Source organism: Podarcis gaigeae, assembly GCF_964106915.1.
Source record: "Podarcis gaigeae genome assembly, chromosome: 2".
NCBI classification, from domain to species: Eukaryota; Metazoa; Chordata; class Lepidosauria; order Squamata; family Lacertidae; genus Podarcis; species Podarcis gaigeae.
Genome location: NC_139679.1, coordinates 12,509,756 through 12,531,173, shown reverse-complemented (window position 1 = coordinate 12,531,173; position 21,418 = coordinate 12,509,756). Strand labels below are relative to the sequence as shown.

The window sequence follows — 21,418 nt, the reverse complement described above, 5'->3', positions numbered from 1 at the left end:
GATGTTGTTGCCAGTTTCTGGTCCCTCAGCCTTCTTGATGAACATGAATCTCCCCAAAGGAGCTGTCTTAGGTTTTGAAATGGGAAGGACCTATTCAGAATTACGGCTGTCTCTGATGTGGTATTTCCCTGGGCAAGAAAGTGATGCCCAGATTACCCCCTTTTCACCAGTCTGTCCTCCTTAATAACATGGAACATTTCTTGTGAGAAACAGGTCCTCACTTGGTTAGGCCTAGGACACCTTACTGGATAGGAAAACAAAATTAGCCACAAGAACTAGTTAAAGGCAGAGGTGTGGTGGTCTGGGGTCACAGGGGGTTGAAGACCCTTTACTGTAACAGGGTCCCCGTCTCCTGCATCCTAGAGCCTACCTAATAATAATAATAATAATAATAATAATAATAATAACAATAATAATAATAATAATAATAATAATAATAATAATAATAATAATAATTTATTTATACCCCTCCCATCTGGCTGGGTTTCCCCAGCAGCTCTGGGCGGCTTCCAACAAAGATTAAAAATACATTAAAACATCAGTCATTAAAAACTTCCCTAAAGAGGGCTGCCTTCAGACGTCTTCTAAATGTCAGATAGTTGTTTATGACATCGGATGGGAGGGTGTTCCACAGGGCGGGCGCCACTACTGAGAAGGCCCTCTGCCTGGTTCAGCATGAAAGAGAACCTTTTCATCACTGAGAAGTCTCCATTCACTCTTTGTGCTGAATGGAGTCAATCAGAGTGAAAGGGGGTGAGCTGGAAAGTGAGGGTTGGCTCCTAGGGTCACTCTGGAGAAGGCATTTTTGGATTAGATGTGCAGAGTTGCCCCTTTAGCATTAAAAAACAAACAAATCCCAAGTTATGTAATTTCTGTTGTTGTCTCTGGGTCTGAGGATGACAGGATGCACAACTGAAATGTTGGATAGTTGGCTCCATAGGTAGTCCAACTTGGTGATGGTGATTATTGATTATTGACAGTGATATGGAGAAGGCCATAGCCATAGCTGTCAACCATCCCTTATTTGATGGGAAACTCCCTTATCCCAGCGCCATGTCCTGCTGCTGCCCTTATTGATGATGTCCCTTAAATTTCCTGGGTTTCAAAGGAAGCAGCTCCTCTCCCTCCCTCCCTGACGGCCAGGGACGAGGGAGGCTCCAACTGTGTTGCTTGGCTGCGTTGCTCACCCAATAAGGAGTCTAAGAACGACTGGGGAGTGGAGCTTGCATGCCTTGTGCTGACCAAATCGGCCATGTTGCCTGGGGACTCGCCTTTGCTCAGCGCTTCCCAGCGGAGAGGTGACGGTGTTTTTCCTTGCTGCATCCCCTTTGCCGGGTTGCTGCGCTGTGGGAACCACCGCTTGAGGCTTCGTTTGGCTGCTGGCTGGGCTTTCTGCCTTTGGCTTGGAGGGGCTCAGAAGTTGAACATACCTGTGCTTGGAAAATCCCTTATTTTGGCTGCTGATCTCTTATTTTCAAGGCTGCTGGTCCCTTATTTTCAAATCTGTAAGTGGACAGCTATGGCCATAGCTCAGTGGTAGAGCATCTGTGTTGGACGCAGAGGTGCTAAGTCTGGCTAAGAGAGAGATAGTCCCTGCCATAAATCGTGGAGAGTTGCCGTGTTTGTCACTGCATGCAACACTGAGCCAGGTGAGCCAAAGGTATGACTCACTAGAAAGCAACTTCTAACGCTTCCACGGAGCAGGTCCTCTTCTGTTAGCTGCTTAGGTTCTGGTGTTGAATAACCTTGTTCTGTAAAAACTTTGCAGCCCTGGAATGTCATCTCTCAGTTTCACATCCTGGCTCATTAAGCCTTGTGTGTTTGCGTTTCTCACACTGTGGGTTTGTAAATTGACTTTGTCACGTTGCATGGAGAGGTGACATTCCTTCTACATCCTGTCTCTGTGCAAGGGCCGAGGCTGCACTGACTGCACACCACCTCAATCTCTGAGTGGTGCAAGATTCCAGGGGTTCCAGGCACTTACCTGAGGTATGTAAGGTCCCGACCTTGAAGGACCAGGTGCGCAGCCTGGGAGTCATTTTGGACTCACAGCTGTCCATGGAGGTGCAGGTCAAATCTGTATCCAGGGCAGCTGTTTACCAGCTCCATCTGGTACGTAGGCTGAGACCCTTCCTGCCCGCGGACTGTCTCGCCAGAGTGGTGCATGCTCTGGTTATCTCCCGCTTGGACTACTGCCATGCTCAGTACATGGGGCTACCTTTGAAGGTGACCACTCATTTTTTAAAAATATTTTACTTTAATTTTTTAACAGTGTTTTTATACATTCACATCATTTTCATTTGTTACACTCCTGGGATTACTTAGAACCCTTGGACTCCCCCCCCCCTTTTCCAATTTTTCCATATATATATGTGTGCATCTAATTACATTTTTCTGTGGGATGCGGGTGGTGCTGTGGTCTAAACCACTGAGCTTTGGGCTTGCCAATCAAAAGGTCGCGGTTCGAATCCCTGCAATGACGGGATGAGCTCCCATTGCTCGGTCCCTGCTCCTGCCAACCTAGCAGTTTGAAAGCACGCCATTGCAATTAGATAAATAGGTACCACTCCGGCGGGAAGGTAAACGACATTTCCGTGTGCTGCTCTGGTGTCGGTGTTCTGTTGCACCAGAAGCGGCTTAGTCATGCTGGCCACATGACCCGGAAAAACTGTCTGCGGAGTGGACAAACTGCCTGATATACATTTTTAAAATGCTGTAGGTGGAAGTGAGACAGCCTTGACAGTCGATGTGCATCCCAACTCTGTGCTGGAGTAACTAAATAAGCTGCTAAATCGTTTGCATATGGAAGACGCAAAACTCAGAATGGCTTTTTATTACCCTAAGGAAGGGTTGTAAGGGGGAGAGAGGCTTATGTCAGCAGGTATTTGCTCTCACATTTTAAGCTGTTCTTATTGAGATTGTCTAAGCCTGCTGCTCTCCAGTAGGTTTCCTGTTGACAATGTATAAATCCGATAAGCCCTTTGTGGGGTGAGAGGTTTTCCCAATATATGGGAATGGCTAATTCTGCACAACAAAGTTAGAAACAATATCTCATACAAATGAGCTTGTGTGGTAGCTGAGCTGCTAGTATGGGGGATATAGGGGGCATATTAGTCGACACCATGGGTAGGAAAACTAAGGCCTGGGGGCCAGATCCGGCCCAATTGCCTTCTAAATCCAGCCCGCAGATGGTCCGGGAATGTTTTTACATGAGTAGAATGTGTCCTTTTATTTAAAATGCATCTCTGGGTTATTTGTGGGGCCTGCCTGGTGTTTTGACATGAGTAGAATGAGTGCTTTTATTGAAAATGCATCTCTGGGTTCTTTGTGGGGCATAGGAATTCGTTCATTTCCACCCCCGAAAAAATATAGTCCGGCCCCCCACAAGGTCTGAAGGACAGTGGACCGGCCCCCTGCTGAAAAGGTTTGCTGACCCCTGGTCTACACCAAAGATGGAGTACTTGTGGACCTTCAGATGTTAGATTCCTAACCCACATCAGCCCAGCATGGCCTGCAGTCAACAATTTTTGGAATTGCATCAACCATTCCTTCTTTGGAAGATTGTTTTCATTCTTAAGCAAGCACTAAAGGTATTTCAGCTAGGTGGCCCAACTTTGGTCAAAGTTGGATTTGTTCTGTAACCCCCATTACATCTGGCAAATGAATTTGTGGAATAAATTCAACGTGTAAAACACGTGGAGTTTCAAAAATAGTGGCCACCCACCCAACTTTACAATCTAACCATTAAGTTAGGAAGAAGGGCTCTCTTTGTTCAACTCTTGCCAACATTACAGATCTCGACAGCAAAGAATTAGAGGTCAGATGGAAGAGAAAAATATGGGCTATAACGATAATAAACAAAATGAACTATGAACAACATGGTGAGATATAAACCACTTGGAGATGGCAGCAGACATTCCATAGAGGTATTTAGAAAAGGTAAAGGGTAAAGGACCCCTGGGCGGTGAAGTCCAGTCAAAGACGACTATGGGGTTGCAGCACTCATCTCGCTTTCAGGCCGAGGGAGCTGGCGTTTGTCCACAGACACCTTTCTGGGTCATGTCTGGTCTGGCAATTCAACACTGTGACGGAAACCAGAGCGCACAGAAGCGCCGCTTACCTTCCCGACGCAGCAGTACCTATTTATCTAGATAGATAGATAATTTATTACGGTCAAAGACCAGCTCACATAACATAACACAATAAAAACAGCGTTCATAAAGATAAAATATACAATCGGAGCAGATTGCAGCAATAGCTCATGAGTTAAAATTTAGATATATACATACACCCGTACAACTGAGATTTGGGCTACCATAAAAAAGTGACCCTGAGGCGCCCCAAAGGGCAACTTCAGCATTTCCCTAGTAAGCTATTTTATTCTAGAGGATGATCTGTGCCTACAAATCTGGGTGCAGAATCTGGCTACCAGCCATCTTGTCTTATAATCTTTGCTTAAGAGGAGAGAATTAAGTTTGTTGTTTTTGTTTAGTCGTTTAGTCGTGTTCGACTCTTCATGACCCCATGGACCAGAGAACGCCAGGCACTTCTGTCTTCCACTGCCTCCCGCAGTTTGGTCAAACTCATGCTGGTAGCTTCGAGAACACTGTCCAACCATCTCGTCCTCTGTCACCCCCTTCTCTTTGTGCCCTCCATCTTTCCCAGCATCAGGGTCTTTTCCAGGGAGTCTTCTCTTCTCATGAGGTGGCCAAAGTATTGGAGCCTCAGCTTCAGGATCTGTCCTTCCAGTGAGCACTCAGGACTGATTTCCTTCAGAATGGATAGCTTTGATCTTCTTGCAGTCCATGGGACTCTCAAGAGTCTCCTCCAGCACCATAATTCAAAAGCATCAATTCTTCGGCGATCAGCCTTCTTTATGGTCCAGCTCTCACTTCCATACCATAGAGGTATTTATATCAAGCTAGGCACACAGGGGTCTCTTAACAACTCTTAGCACCTTTAGCAAAACTACAGTTCCCAGAATTCTTGGGGGGGGGAGCCATGACTGTTTAAAGTGGTATGGCAACTGCTTTAAATATACAGTATAGTGCATTGCTTTGAGTAAACTCAAAGCAAAAATTTGCAGAAAAATGGGATGGTTATAAAAGATATGTTCAAAAATACAATAATAGTTTTTACTCCGTGCTAGCATTCGAGTGATAAAGGAACTAAAAGGAGGTGGACAACAATTAAGGATTTATTATGTTTTCAGAATGTATTGTAAAATTCATATAGAAAGGTTTATTGTTTTGTGTACATTTGATTGCAAGATAAAATATATGCAAAGGGACTTGACAGGAAGTCAAAGTCGAAGAAAAATTTTTGTAAGATAAAAGGGGGAAAATATTTACTTTCATTATTATCATTTTGTGTCTGCACATCTGTGAGTTTTTGTATGGAATGTTTGGGAGGAAATAAGATGGTAAATAACAAATAACAAACTAAATATTGATGTATGTAATTTTTATTTCTTAATTATATTTAGTGGTAGTATGGTTGTATTGTTTTTTGTAACATAAAATCATTTAATAAAAATATTTTTTTAAAAATAATATACCGTATTTTTCGCTCTATAGGATGCACTTTCCAAAAATTAAGGGGAAATGTGTGTGCATCCTATGGAGCGAATGCAGGCTCCTTGGCTTCATCGATAGCAACAGAAAGTCTCCAAAGCGCAGAGGGAGCGCTCCCTCCGCGCTCCGGAGGCTTCGCGTTGCTTTCGCTGAAGCCTGGAGGGCGAGAAGGGACCCCTCTCGCTCTCCAGGCTTCAGGGATAGCCGCCTGAAGCCTGCGGAGAGCAGCGTGAGTTCCCGCTGCAATCCGCAGTCTTCAGGTTCCTTTCGCTGAAGCCAGGAGAACAAGACTCTCCTGGCTTCAGCAGAGAGGGGGAGCCGTGCAGCGCCCCTTCAGCCAAGCGGGAGGAGAAATGGAAGGGGCTCCGTTTCTCCTGTCGCTTCGCTGATGGGGCGCTGAGCAGAGAGGGGGAGAATTTTTTTTCTTGTTCTCCCCCTCTAAAACCCGTCCTATGGTCGGGTGCGTCCTATAGAGTGAAAAATACGCTGTGTGTGTGTGTATAGTACCGGTCTGACCTGCTCTTCAGACAGTGTCCAGGGACACAAGATGGCCGCTTCGGCTGACCTGAGTAGACAGGCAGACTCCTCTGTGAAAGAGGTAGCAGCCATGGGTGTCTCTTTTTGCCACGGGGCAGGGCAGGGAGACTGCCTCTCTCCCCTCTCACACTGTGCTAATCTCTAGCAAGGGCAGGCTGCCTTGCCAGTAGCAGGTACATCCTTTGCAGCCGTAAAACCTCTTCTTTATGACGCAGCCCACCAGCCATTCAATGACATGACTGTAATGGCTCTTTTATCAAAACTGGAGATGTGTGTGACCTTCAATTTTTCTTTCTTTTTATTTTTAAAAAAACCTTTTTCGAACAGGCGCTGTATCTGTTGTGCTGTCTTCAGTATAGCCAAGCATTTATTTCTGGTGCGTTGAAAGCACCAGGCATGGGGCCACGGAGTGTGTCAGTTGGGAAATGAATCAAGAAGCAGAGGATTCTTCACAATGGCGGCTACTTTGACAAGTGTGAGACAGGCAATGTTTGCTTCGTGATTGCTCTGTGCAGCTCTTAATGTTTTCATGGTTTTATATTCCTGTATACTAGCACCGTGATATTTTATGAGACAGCAGCATATAAATCGTTTTATAATTATAAGAAAAACATATATGCTGAGGTGAGATTTGGAGACTTCCTGGTTCTCATCAACATTCTCTCTCTCTCTCTCTCTCTCTCTCTCTCTCTCTCTCTCTCTCTCACACACACACACACACACACACACACACACACACACACAAAATGATGCTCACACACAGACCTTTCTGTTTAGGCGAGTCTCTCAGCAATCTCCCCTGCTGTTCCCTCTCCAGGAAAAGCTTTCTTTTCTTTATCCCGCAAAAATTATATCTGCAATAAAACCTCCCTGTGGTTTACAAGGAGAATGAATCATTTAAATTATCAATAAGCGGCAGCTGAAGACAGGGTGTTTAAAACATTAGAAGCGGAACTGAAATCGATAGTCAGCTGAAACGAAAATAAAACCCATGTGAACTTTTTAGCATGTGTGGATTGGCTTTTGCCTGAACGGAAGGCTTTTAAGGAGGTGCCGAGTTCAGAAGGTGCCTACTGGCTGGCAATAGGCAGGGAGTTTCCAAGTAGGCGCTGCCACCCTAAAAGTTTGATTCCTTACGAGTACAGAATGATTATTATATGTGTTGTGTTGCTTCTCCCCATGTTTCCAAAGGAGGAGCCAGCAGCCCACAAATTTCCCATTATCTCCATCCCTTCAGGAATGTGGGCGGTGCCATACAGAGAGGTGGGAAAATAAAGGCTGCTGTGATATAAACCTGAAGTTTCCTGGTCCAGCCCAGTATGTTGCAAAGACTCGCTTGTTTTCTTAGTGCTTGAGCATCAGGAAAGGAATCAAGAGGAAAGGCAAAATCCACACACAGAGCTGTCTTCCAACCTCTTTTCAAGATGTGGAGGGAACTGCGGATGGTGGCTTTTTACCGGGCTGTCTTTGCAGAAATCCTGGCCACAGCCATCTTTGTCTTCTTCGGCCTGGGCTCGGAGTTGAATTGGCCAGAGAAGCCCTCTGTCCTGCAGACTGCCATCACCTTCAACTTGGCCGCAGCCACCGCTGTCCAGATCGCCTGGCATGCCAGCGGATCCCACCTCAACCCAGCAGTGACCTTGGCCTTCCTGCTAGGGTCTCGCATATCGTTGGCGAGGGCAGCCTGCTATATACTTGCCCAGATGGTCGGAGGCATTGTCGGAGCAGCTGTCCTTTACGAGGTGACTCCTGAGGACATCCGAGGAAGTTTAGGCACCAGTACGGTACGTCTGTCTCCGTTTCTGTCTTCTGAATGTTTGCCGTCGTCGGGAAAGGCGAGGATGAGACAAGGCCTGTCTAAAACAGCCAGTCTGTACCTGGGATGTTTCTGTTACTTTTTTTAAAAAAGTAATATTTCATTAGAAGAATGTCATTCATAAAAAGAGAAGAAAGGTGAGAAAAGGAAGGAAGGAAAAGAAAGAAAAAATATAGTTACATCACCATACCTTAATATACAGGTGTGTGTATTTATGGTCTAGCTCTCACTTCCATACATCATTACTGGGAAAACCATAGCTTTAACTATACGGGCCTTTGTTGGCAAGGTGATGTCTCTGCTTTTTAAGATGCTGTCTAGGTTTGTCATTGCATTTCTCCCAAGAAGCAGGCGTCTTTTAATTTCGTGGCTGCTGTCACCATCTGCAGTGATCATGGAGCCCAAGAAAGTAAAATCTCTCACTGCCTCCATTTCTTCCCCTTCTATTTGCCAGGAGGTGATGGGCCCAGTGGTCATGGTCTATGTTTTTTTGAAGTTGAGCTTCAAACCATATTTTGCACTCTCCTCTTTCACCCTCATTAAACCCTTATTAAAAGGTTCTTTAATTCCTCCTCACTTTCTGCCATCAATGTTGTCTCATCTGCATATCTGAGGTTGTTGATATTTCTTCTGGCAATCTTAATTCCATAAATTTAAGAGATTGGCAGCTTTGGTGATGGTATACCGTGGTCCCATGAAAGCTCTTTCACTATTTCCTCTTCCTCCTCCCCAGGTGAGGGTCAACGTCTCATCCGGACAAGCTGTGTCCATCGAGCTCATTTTGACATTGCAGCTGGTTCTAAGCTATCTTGTGTCCACCGATAGCAGCCGAAACAAAGGTTCTCCAGCTATCATGATTGGTGTCTCCGTTGCCCTGGGACACTTAATTGGGGTAAGTGGAGGACCTGGGGCAGTTTAAAAACTACAGGGGATCTGTTGAGCAAAGGAAGAAGTAGCTCTTGCTGATGACCAACTAATCTGTAGAATCCTGGAAGGAGATGCTCAAATTACACAGAGTACTCCTGTCCAATGCAAAATAAAAATCAGAAGGGAAAGTTATGTTTAACTAGGTGCTCATTAAAGAGCTGAATGCTCTTTAGAAGCAAGGTGTTAGGTAAAGGGAAAGGGACCCCTGACCATTAGGTCCAGTCGTGGCCGACTCTGGGGTTGCGGCGCTCATCTCGCTTTATTGGCCGAGGGAGCCGGCGCACAGCTTCCGGGTCATGTGGCCAGCAGGACTAAGCCACTTCTGGCGAACCAGAGCAGCACATGGAAACGCCGTTTACCTTCCCGCTGGAGCGGTACCTATTTATCTACTTGCACTTTGATGTGCTTTCGAACTGCTAGGTTGGCAGGAGCAGGGACCGAGCAACGGGAGCTCACCCCGTCGTGGGGATTCGAACCGCCGACCTTCTGATCGGCAAGTCCTAGGTTCTGTGGTTTAACCCACAGCACCACCCAAGTTTAAATAGGAAACGTGTTAATTTTCTGACAAACCGCCCAGGTTTACTGGAGGGATTGGTTTATAAATTGCACACAGAGGCAGTGGTAAATGGCAATTTTGTTTTGTTGTTTCGTTTTATTGGGGGAATAGTGGCAGCAGGCAGGCCCAAGGCATCTTCACACCCACCCCATGGTGCCCCTGAGTGGCAGTAAGAATGAGCCCCCAAATCCTATGATCATTAGTACTATGGGCCTCCCCGACTGAGAACTTAAAGACATAATCTAGATATGGGTTAACTCTCTAATGGGTGAGATCCTGAAGAGCACCTTACCCAAAGAGTGCAGAGAACAGCACAGATTGCAGCGTGTGGATCTTCCAGACATGTGCAGAACTAATGGGAGCCCATTGATTACAAGAGAAGGGAAGCACAGCTGCAATTCTGCCAGTAGCCTAACCTACTCCATTCTCAGAAGTCAGTCACGAGGTGGGAAACCTACAGAGGGGTCTTCTGATCAGGGCCGGATTTAGTTTTGATGAGGCCCTAAGCTACTGAAGGTAATGGGGCCCTTTATATGTCCAGCTGTCCTTCGTCAACAACAAATTGTCACTGGTTTTTGTGTTGAATATATGCTATATGGTAATTTATGGACCTAACAGGTATCTAAAGCCATTTGTACATGTTGCCGTGCAACCAGTCCATGCAGAATGTAGGCACCCTGTACAGTGGTACCTCTGGTTGCAAACGGGATCCGTTCCAGAGGCCCGTTCGCAACCTGAAAAGAACGCAACCCGCGTCTGCGCACATGCGGGTTGCGATTCACTGCTTCTGCGCATGCACATGACATCATTTTGCCCATGTGCGCATGTGCAAGCGGCGAAACCCAGAAGTAACCCTTTCTGGTACTTCCGGGTCGCCGCGGGACACAACCTGAAAGAACGTAACATGAAGCAAACGTAACATGAGGTATGACTGTATATAGAAAAGAGCAAACCAGTGATATTTTAGGGAGCAGGCTAGCAAGCGGAGCCCATTACTTACATCACAGGACCCTACACAACACAAAACACTGTTGCTGCTTGTATGTTTTATCTTATTTGTTTTTTATCTTATATTTTGGAAATGTACATCCAGGGTTTTTTCCCTTTACATTTTTGGGGGCCCCCAAGAAAGTGGGGCCCTAAGCTACAGCTTGTTTAGCTTGTACGTAAATCCGGCACTGCTTCTGATGATTCCAGTCCTAATGAGTAAGGGCTCATCCGGACTTCCTATTCTTCCACATTCCTAGGCACAGGTCCAAGCTTTAAAGTGTTGTGTCCAGCGTTTTCCTGGTGAACACCCACTCTTTATCTCTAAATTGGAACAAATGGTAATCCGCGGGGAACCTGAACTGCTGTTTGCTCCAATTTAGCATTAAAGAATGGATTTTCATGGGGGAAAGCGCGGGGGGGACGACAACAACACAAAAAGAAGCACATACCTGTGCCTAGAAAGCATAGGGCAAAACGTAATTGTGGATGAGCCCTGACTGTAGGTGACTTGTAGAAATCTGGATCCGGGGACCAAAATTATTGCAGCTCTGATGTGGTGCATCTGATGCCCTTCACTTTATGGAGATTCAGAGAAGGGGGGAGGATGAACCCTGCAAAATATGCTTGTCCAGACACATCTCTTCCTATTTCTCCTTCCTAGCATTACTACACCACCTGTTCCATGAATCCAGCCAAATCCTTTGGCCGTTCAGTTGTAGTCGGGAATTTTACAAAGCAATGGGTAAGTCGCCTCCTTTCTGACCCTTTTGCCCCTGTTACCTTGAAGCCAGAAGGGAGCGGGGATTGTGTCCATGGGGTGGAGATTCAGCCACCACCTGGGATGGCCCAAGGCCTAAAAGAGGCCCCGATTCTCCTCACAGAACCTATATAGGAGAGCCCATATGATATTGAGCGACAGAATAATCTGGCCACAATAAGGAAATTTTATTCATGGTATGATTATTGTCCACCTAGTCATTTGACACTCCGGCACCCTATTTGCAAAATTTAACGATTCCAAAATACAGAGGTGCTTTCACTTTCACAAGATTGTATATACAGTACTGCCTTTGGCTGTACTTGAGGGTTCATTTCAAAAAATTCTGCTGCAAAAACGGTTAAATGGGGTGAATGTGGCCTACCTTCCTTGGATCAGGGCCCCTTCCTTTCATTCTGATGCAATTCTTTTCTACCCCTATGAAATGGGAACAAGTGGTGCTTTGGATAAATGAACTGCAGCCTCCTCTAGCCTCCCATCAGCACAAACTGTTTCTTCTCTTTGTCCCTGCAGATATTCTGGGTGGGGCCACTGGTTGGTGCAATCCTGGCCTTTGTGCTTTATTCCTTTGTCCTTCACCACGACCCAAAGACCTTTGCGGAACGACTGGCTATTCTCAGGGGCAGCTACGACGCAGAACCTTCGGAGAAGGAGAAAGACCAGCCGACAGACTCTGTATCTCTGCCCATGCCCAGCCTTGTACATAGACTCTAGACTCCTAGGAGCATGCCATGGAAGAACGTCGACGGCTCCTCCTGTTTTTAGGAAGGACTAAGTGAGAAACCACTCTTCTCTCTCTGGCCACGAGAGGGCTCCAAGTGCCTTTTCTCTCAAATCTGAAGTCAGATTGCATATGCACGGTGCCAAATTTGCAAGGACTCTTTTTAGCAAGAGGAATGCCAGACAATAGGAATGGATCTGTGGTGTTGTATGGCCAGCAGGAGGCACTGCGTTAACATGAGTATGCAATGCAGTGGAAGGGCAGAGAGGGAGCCAGTTCAGAGGAGTATCACTTGCGGCACCCAGCGACTGTGAATGCTGCCAGCTAAGGTAGCAATGATGGTGCTCTCGAGGTTTGAGTCTGCCGTCATCTGTGCAAAACCAACTAGACCAGGCTTCCTCAACCTCGGCCCTCCAGATGTTTTTGGCCTTCAACTCCCATGATCCCTAGCTAGCAGGACCAGTGGTCAGGGATGATGGGAATTGTCGTCTCAGAACATCTGGAGGGCCGAGGTTGGAGAACCCTGTACTAGATTGTGAGCAGTAGGGTCTCGACTCGCAGACTCCCAGGGACAGTCCCAGATTTACAGAAGCTATCCTGGTTTCTGATTTGATCCCAGAATGTCCCACTTTCCCTTAGGACAACCCTATTGGCATCGGAGACACGTTGGAGGGGATGCGACTTCTGATGGGGCCTCAGTTGACGAGGGTGGCGCTGTAGTCTAAACCTCTGAGCCTCTTGGGCTTGCCGATCAGGAGGTCGGCGGTTCGAATCCCCGTGACGGGGTGAGCTCCCGTTGCTCTGTCCCAGCTCCTGCCAACCTAGCAGTTTGAAAGCACGCCAGTGCAAGTAGATAAATAGGCACCACTGTGGCGGGAAGGTAAACAACGTTTCCATGCACTCTGGCTTCCGTCATGGTGTTCCGTTGTGCCAGAAGCAGTTTAGCCATGCTGGCCACATGACCCAGAAAACTGTCTGTGGACAAACGTCAGCTCCCTCGGCCTGAAAATGAGATGAGCACCGCAACCCCATAGTCGACTTTGACTGGGCTTAACCGTCCAGGGGTCCTTTACCTTTATCTTTTACCTCTACCCATGCAGTCACCCACCATATAAAGCAGCACAGGTTGTACACGGTGCAAACTCATACATTCTACTGAGCGCACCAGTCTCTTTCCTTAGCTTACTGTCAAAGAAGCATCAGGGATGCTCTTAGCTATGGATGTTTATTTCCATCATTGGTAGTCCTTCGCACCTGCTGTGCTCTTCATGACTCCATGTATGCATTGCTATTCATGCTCAGCAGAGATCCATTTAAATTAATGGCCATGACTAACTAAGGTTTACTAATTTCAGTGGGCCCACCCTGGGAAAAACTTAGCTGGGTACAACCCTACATTTCCAAAGTACTCCCAGAAGGAGCGTCTCTTTACGGGATGCCATGACCTTATCGCAGCAGCAAATGGAGTGATTTTCTAGTCGTAGGACCTTTACTGCTGGCACGGCAGAAGGACAACGATTGAAGGAGGTTCTGCTGTATACTTTGCTGTGAATAATATAAGCCAGTGAAGCCGAATATTCAGGGAAAAGAAGGGGGGGAATTAAAGCACCGTGGGTTAAACCACAGAGCCTAGGACAGAAGGTCAGCGGTTCGAATCCCCGCGACAGGGTGAGATCCCGTTGCCCGGTCCCTGCTCCTGCCAACCTAGCAGTTCGAAAGCACATCAAAGTGCAAGTAGATAAATAGGTACCACTCTGGTGAGAAGGTAAACAGCGTTTCCGTGTGCTGCCCTGGTTCACCAGAAATGGCTTAGTCATGCTGGCCACATGACCCAGAAGCTGTACGCCGGCTTCCTCAGCCAGTAAAGCGAGATGAGCGCCGCAACCCCAGAGTTGGTCACGACTGGACCTAATGGTCAGGGGTCCCTTTACCTTTACCTTTTATCACACAAAGAGACTTTATATGAAATAAAAAACCCAGTCTAAATTAGCTAGTTGCATGTCATATACTTAAGCAAAGGCAGTGAAGTATAGGTGGGTTCCCACGAGGCAAGACACAGTGATAACAGCAAAAACCTTTGTTTAACTAACAGACCTGGGCAACAGGGGCAAAGCAACTGCTTATATACATTTCTGAAGGCCTGGGCCACTCCCACTCCCAATGTGATTCGCTAGCTAAACTTCCAAGCTGCGAATCATAACTCAAGAGTTTAAGGGCCAATAGCAGAGGCCCAAATCCTGAATTGTTCTGTGATTGGATATCATGTATCGAATCAGAACACAGGGCTCAGAATCCTTAGTCCAGACTCAAGCTCAGGCAAACACAGACCACTGAATACGTAACAGGTGGGTTTCAGAGCACGAACAGAGTTTCTCACAGAAAGTATGGTCTGACTGAGTACCTTTTCAGAATCCTGGTTAGTTGATTTCAAGAGACCGAAACCTGAGAGTGAAGCCTCTCATTTTTATGGGAAATCTGAGAAGTAATACAAAAAGGGTCCTTTACAGAGGTAGACTATTGTTTTGTTGGTGAGTTATTCTCAGTCTCTGATGGTCTCTGTGGCCAATCAGCACTTTATTTAGAAGTTAGATCAACCACCTTATAAATCCTGCACTTAAAAGGGCTAGCCAGTTCTGACTAGAATCAATGTAAAAAAAGGGGGTAGATTAACTTGAGGGTGTTTGCTGGGGAAAAAAACAACAAAACAAAACAGGATGTCTGTCTCCTACAGACTTCCAGAGAACCGGCAGGATTGGAGATCTTTTAGGGGACACTGCTGATCTTTATAGGAATATAGGATTTGTCATTCTGCCTTCCACACAGTGAAGAAATAAAAGTGCTGTAATTAGTGCTGTATTTGTCCCTTTTCCCTCCAGAATAATAATAATACAGTAATAATAATTTATTATTTATACCCCGCCCATCTGGCTGAGTTTCCCCAGCCACTCTGGGCGGCTTCCAATCAAGTCTTAAAAACAATACAGCATTAAATATTAAAAACTTCCCTAAACAGGGCTGCCTTCAGATGTCTTTTAAAAAGAAGATAGCTGCTTATTTTCTTCACATCTGAAGGGAGGGCGTTCCATAGTGCGGGCGCCACTACCAAGAAGGCCCTCTGTCTAGTTCCCTGTAACCTCACTTCTTGCAATGAGGGAACCACCAGAAGGCCCTCTGCGCTGGATCTCAGTGTCCGGGCTGAACGATGGGGATGGAGACGTGACTTCAGGTATACAGGACCGAGGCCGTTTAGGGCTTTAAAGGTCAGCACCAACACTTTGAATTGTGCTCGGAAACGTACTGGGAGCCAATGCAGATCTCTCAGGGCCGGTGTTATGTGGTCCCGGCGGCCACTCCCAGTCACCAGTCTAGCTGCCGCATTCTGGATTAATTGCAGTTTCTGGGTCACCTTCAAAGGTAGCCCCACGTAGAGCGCATTGCAGTAGTCCAAGCGGGAGATAACTAGAGCATGCACCACTCTGGCAAGACAGTCCGCAGGCAGGTGATCCAGACTCTGCTGATAGAGACCTCAAAGGTTGGGGATGATGTTTCCCTCCAAACACAGCACATAGAAATGCAAGTTCCTTCCCCACTTCTGTGCACCCAGATATCCCTGCAAGATGCTGGCAAACCCTCCATGTTATGATGGCCACCTTATTTCCATCTGTTTGCTTACAGCCGTTTCCTGATACACATAAAGGAGCAGGCAAAGCTTTTAATGGCACAGTGATAAGTGCTGGGAGAGACACTTCACTGTCTTAATTTCTGTGTGTCAGGAAGCTGCTAAAAACGCAGGAGTCGTGCCTGTGTTGTTAAGCTTGCGGCATTCGTCTCCTGCCAATCGCGCTGATGGGTGTTTTGCTAGAACGCAGGACTTGAAGACATTTAGAAGATGGGATCTCAAGACAATGTTGCTGTTTACATAACAGCAAGACTCACAGCCATTGGGCATTTCAACTCCTGTTGCATTTCCCCAGAATATTTGGTCTTGGCTGGGCTGGGTTTTGCCTGAGGGTAGATATAGTCCTTCTAAAATGAGCAAATGCTTTGCTTTGGAATCAAAATGACCAAGGGCTGGAGCAACCCCCATATAAGGAAATATATGAACTTTTGACACTTTTCAGTTGAGGCACATGGTAGAGGTGTTTAAAATTATGCAAGGTGTGGGGGAAATGGAGAAATTTTGCCTCTCGTAATACTAGAATCAACCCAGCCAGATGGGCGGGGTATAAATAATAAAATTATTATTATTATTATTATTAAGTTCCACATGGACAGTGATACTGGAGACAATACAGCCATCATGACTACTAGGGTTAACTTCCATGAACTGGTCTTATTCTCTTTGAAAAACATCCAAGTTGGTGTGATAATAGATTTGGGTGGCACGCATATTTATGGTATAATAAGACAAATGTTCATAAAGGATTTGGAAGCCATATATTTCGAAGATCTCTAATAGAAATCTGGGATAGGGATAAAAACCTATTGGAACAAAAAACACCACATTGGTTATCTCCATTAGAAGCGATGAGTGTGAAAAAAGTCAATATGAGTGGGAAATGGATAACATATGGGAAGTTAATACAAAGGGAAGGAAGTAAATGGAAAATGAAACCATATGAAGAAATTAAAGAATATGTAAATGATTGGTTACATTACCGCCAGGTCAATGAAATGTTTAAACAGGACTCTAAAGAAAAGGGATTTGATGAAAGTGGATCAAAGTTTGAATTAGAGATATTAAATAATGATTCTAAAATTTTGTCTAAAATGTATAAATTGCCGCTTGAATGGCATTTGAAGGACGAGGAGGTTAAGTTGGTTATGATTCATTGGGCCAAGGATTTTGGGTATAATATTCAACTGAATGATTGGGTAAGACTATGGAAAGAAGGCTTAAAATTTACGACATGCAATGTCCTAAAAGAAAATGATGGTATATTACACCTGTTAAATTAGCGAAAATGTATAAAGTTAATAATAAATGTTGGAAATGTAAAGAAAAAGAGGGAACATTTTATCACATGTGGTGGGAATGTAAGAAGGTTAAAAGCTTCTGGGAGATGATATATTATGAGATTAAAAAATGTTGAAATATACATTTATAAAGAAACCAGAAGCATTTTTACTGGGCATTGTGGGGAGTGATATAAACAGAAAGGAATGTAAGCTTTTTTTATATGCAACAACAGCAGCAGGAATATTATTGGCCCAAAAATGGAAGCAAGAAGAATTACCAACGATCAAAGAATGGAGGATGAAGTTAATGGACTATGCAGAATTAGATAAATTAACAGGAAGAATTCGAAACCGGCGGGATCAGAAATTCATGGAACACTGGAGTAAATTTACGGACTATTTGAAAAGTATTTGTGAAGATCAGATGACATTTGTAGGTTTGCAAGAAGTTATGTGAGGAGTATTATTGGAATTATTACAAAAATGGATAAAGGGGAGGATGATTTGTTAATAGATTTAAAGGTATTATAAAATTGAGAAATGCAGAAGAAGTGATTACAACAGTGGATTTTCAGAGCTGCTGATGGAAGTCTAAAAAGATTGTATAAGTGATAAAATTGTGTGGTACATTTTATAATTTATATGTTAAAATCAATAAAAATTATATTTTAAAAAAAGAAAAACATCCAAGTTGGTTCTCTTCACGGCATCTTGCAGCAGTAAATTCAGCTGTACAGCTGCAAAAGTAACGTGTTTAGTGTGTTTTAAGTGCATTATACAAATGTGACAGTAGATGGCAAAATTATGGCAAATTCAATATATTTTTTAAAACTTTTTTTTAAAGCATTTTCACACTTTTTTATATGCGTCTGGATTCCACCTTAGTTTAACTGGGCAATGTTATTTTGTTTATTATAAAGGGACTTCATAGCAACTGTATAATAATTTTATTATTTGTATCCCCAGCTGCCCTGCTCCAAGTTCTTTTCACCACCAGGATATAACAGAGAAAATATGGTTAGAAAAGGATATTGGCTCCTTTACCAAAAAGAGAAATCATTCAACTTGATATGATTCAGAGCAGTTTGGAAGAATAAAGACAGCCCTTCCTAAAATCCATATCCAATTGATGTCATTAAGGGGAAGCATGTTCGCTTTTGAGGCCGACCGAATGACAGCCTTCATTTCGCGATCCACTTACAATCTCTCGCCCCCCACTTTGTAGATTTCTCTTTTCTTACAGTGCCAGAGTCTTGATGAGACAGCTTTTGCATGGAATTGAAATTTCATTTGCCCTATTGACAGCAGGAACGGTCCGGGGGCACGAGGACGTTCCGATTGCAGACAATTTATCTCTGGCTGCAAATTCACCCGCTGTCTTCCCAGCTTAGTTCATGTTACAAAAATGACAGCCCATTTCTTTGGAATGATTAAGAAAATGGACTTTTTTGTCAAGTGGCTTGCACCTCTGCCCTCCCTCCAGCGGCACGTTCCTACAAATTCCTTATGCTGTGCCATTCCAATGAAAAATTATTTTTGCTGTTAGTCCAGTTGGCCCGTTTTTGCAAAAATATGTCTCTTCTGTGTACTGGCTGTAACCATTCCCAGCCCATGCCTTTGTTTTGTTTCTGGTGCTGCTCAAAAGCCAGATACCCTGGGCGGGGTGGCAGTGTGGTGTAGTGGTTAAGAGCGGTGTACTCGTAATCTGGTGAACCGGGTTCGCGTCTCCGCTCCTCCACATGCAGCTGCTGGGTGACCTTGGGCTAGTCACACTTCTCTGAAATCTCTCAGCCCCACTCACCTCACAGAGTGTTTGTTGTGGGGGAGGAAGGGAAAGGAGATTGTTAGCCGCTTTGAGACTCCTTCGGGTTGTGATAAAGCGGGATATCAAATCCAAACTCTTCTTCTTCACACAGTCTCTAGAAGCCAACTGAAGTCCTAGCACACTCTTGCTGCCCCTCCAAGTTTGCTTTTCCCAATGTGGTACCCTCCAGATATCTTTTTTTGTAAAAAAAGACTACAACTCCCATCATCCCTGGCATTCCGCCGCCTTGGCTGATGGGAGTTGTAGTCCAAAACATCGGTGGGGGGGCACCAGGCTGGGGTAGGCTGCTCCAAGGTGCTGGAGAGACTGAGGTTGAGTAAGTGGAAAGCCCCATCCTCTGCATGAGGAAACAGGGCTTGAAGGCAATTCTCTGTTGGCTCAACTGCACAGAATTGTGGCGTTGAAAGGGACCACAAGGGTCATCTAGTCCAGTGTTCTTCAACCTTGGCTTCCTAGAAGCAGTTGGACTACAACTCCCATCATCCCCAGCCAGCTTAGCCAATGGCTACAGGTGATGGGAGTTGTAGTCCAGAATCATCTGGGAGCCTACGGTTGAAAAATGCTGATCTAGTCCAACCCCCTGCAATGCAGTAATCTTTTGCTCAAGGTGGGGTTCAAACCCACAACCCTGAGATTAAGAATCTCATGCTCTACCAGGTCTGATTTGCATTAGGGCCGGATTTAGGTCTGATGAGGCCCTAAGCTACTGAAGGTAATGGGGCCCTTTATATGTCCAGCTGTCCTTTGTCAACAACCAATTGTCGCTGTTTTTTGTGTTGAATATAAGCTACATGGTAATTTATGGACCTAATAGGTATCCTAATTCATAATGGGATCAAAATAAATAAATTATGTATGCCATGAAATCAATTGGTAGGCATAAGACTCATACCCTTCGTCTATGCTGCCTGATCATCAGTCTACAAGCACTCTTTAATATCAGATAACAGGTACAACAGCTTGGCTGACATTCAACTGTGCTGCACTGCAGTCTGCAGCTGCATGCTACATGTTGCCATGCAACCGGTCCATGCAGAATGTAGGCACCCTACACAGTGGTACCTCGGGTTACATACGCTTCAGGTTACAGACTCCGCTAACCCAGAAATAGTACTTCAGGTTAAGAACTTTGCTTCAGGATGAGAACAGAAATCGTGCTCCGGTGGCACGGCAGCAGCAGGAGGCCCCATTAGCTAAAGTGGTGCTTGAGGTTAAGAACAGTTTCAGGTTAAGTACGGACCTCCGGAACGAATAAAGTACTTAACCCGAGGTACCACTGTATATAGAAATGTGCAAACCAGTGATATTTTAGGGAGCAGGCTAGCACTACTTACAGTACATCACAGGAGCTGAAACAACACAAAACACTGTTGCTGTATGTAGATTTTATTTTATTTGTTTTTTATCTTATATTTTGGAAATGTACATCCAATGTTTTTTTTCTTTTAATTTTTTGCCCCCCCCCCCCAAGAGAGTGGAGCCCTAAGCTATAGCTTGTTTCGCTTATACGTAAATCCGGCACTGCCCGGGCTTGTTGTGTGGTGGCCAGTTTGATGCTGCTGCTTTTTCTCCATTTATTATTACTGCTTTATTGTTATTACTGCTATTTAACATTTAGTTTAGCCCTAGCAGTGTGCTAGGCACTGAACAGAAGTAACAGAGTCTCTGCCTCCAAAGCGCTTACAATCTACATTCACTGAAGAACAGAGCCAGGAAGGAGAGACCTGGGGATGTCAAAAGACTAGATGCATCAGTTGACGTTGGAGGGTGCAGTCGAGCTGAGATTTCTCATGCTCCAGGCACATGGAAGGCTATTAAAGAAAGGCACCCGCTCAGTAAACAAAGGGATGCCGATGCAACACCCTAGAGCAGGGGTAGGCAACCTAAGGCCCGTGGGCTGGATGCGGCCCAATTGCCTTCTCAATCTGGCCCACGGACGTTCCGGGAATCAGCGTGTTTTTACATGAGTAGAATGTGTCCTTTTCTTTAAAATGCATCTCTGGGTAACTTGCGAGGCATAGGAATTCATTCATTATTATTTTTTTCAAAATATAGTCCAGCCCCCCACATGGTCTGAGGGAAGGTAGACCGGCCCATGGCTGAAAAAGGTTGCTGATCCCTGCCCTAGGGAGATGGTAGGAAAAATCCGGAATGAGGGCGGGGGTAGGAGCTGATCTGCAGGTCTGTAAGGGATGGTGTGAGTAAAGTGATACCTTGGGTTACAGACGCTTCAGGTTACAGACTCCGCTAACACAGAAATATTACCTTGAGTTAAGAACTTTGCTTCAGGATGAGAACAGAAATCGTGCTCCGGCGGCGCGGCAGCAGCAGGAGGCCCCATTAGCTAAAGTGGTGCTTCAGGTTAAGAACAGTTTCAGGTTAAGAACGGACCTCCGGAACGAATTAAGTACATAACCCAAGGTACCATTGTACTGTTTTTGTTTGGTCCTTTATCAGCCTGGAGGAGTGGTGCAGAGTAGCCCCTTCTTAACCTACTCCCTTCCACCTTAAAACTTTTTAGTTTAGAGAAAAGACAAGTAAGGGGAGAAATGAAGGGTGTTCATACCATTATTCGTGGTATGAAGAAAGTGGGTGGAGGAACGCTTTTCTCCCTCTCTAGTAACACTAGAATTCGTGGGCATCCAGGGAAGCTGAACATTGGGAGGTTCGGACCAGACAAAAGTGCTTCTTTGCGCAGCGCAAAGTTACTTCTTTTCCAGATCTTGGAAAGTTAAT

At 45.2% G+C, this 21,418-nt stretch overlaps 1 protein-coding gene across 3 annotated transcripts; it reads left to right on the top strand.

Annotated features, from left to right (window-relative positions):
- Positions 1 to 4,152: 4,152 nt before the first annotated feature.
- Positions 4,153 to 16,027, top strand: LOC310839952 (aquaporin-6-like). Of its 3 annotated transcripts, none has more exons than XM_083729078.1 (5): positions 4,153 to 4,367; positions 7,459 to 7,894; positions 8,660 to 8,818; positions 11,061 to 11,141; positions 11,691 to 16,027. In XM_083729078.1, exons 2-5 carry the CDS (start codon positions 7,535 to 7,537, stop codon positions 11,889 to 11,891), a joined length of 801 nt encoding a protein of 266 aa, XP_083585204.1. In that variant the 5' UTR covers positions 4,153 to 4,367; positions 7,459 to 7,534; the 3' UTR covers positions 11,892 to 16,027. The 3 variants fall into 3 exon arrangements, 2 of the variants coding, with proteins under 2 accessions (XP_083585204.1, XP_083585203.1); XR_014561708.1 differs by lacking the exon at positions 4,153 to 4,367 and having other exon boundaries at positions 7,355 to 7,894; positions 11,691 to 14,266; positions 14,297 to 16,027; XM_083729077.1 differs by lacking the exon at positions 4,153 to 4,367 and having other exon boundaries at positions 7,355 to 7,894.
- The last annotated feature ends 5,391 nt before the right edge of the window (positions 16,028 to 21,418 follow it).

Coding starts and splice junctions, on each gene's coding strand:
- LOC310839952 (XM_083729078.1), top strand. CDS start 7,535: ATGTGGAGGGAACTGCGGATGGTGGCTTTTTACCGGGCTGTCTTTGCA. Junction 7,895..8,659: donor GAAGTTTAGGCACCAGTACG/GTACGTCTGTCT, acceptor CCTCCTCCCCAG/GTGAGGGTCAACGTCTCATC. Junction 8,819..11,060: donor CCCTGGGACACTTAATTGGG/GTAAGTGGAGGA, acceptor TCTCCTTCCTAG/CATTACTACACCACCTGTTC.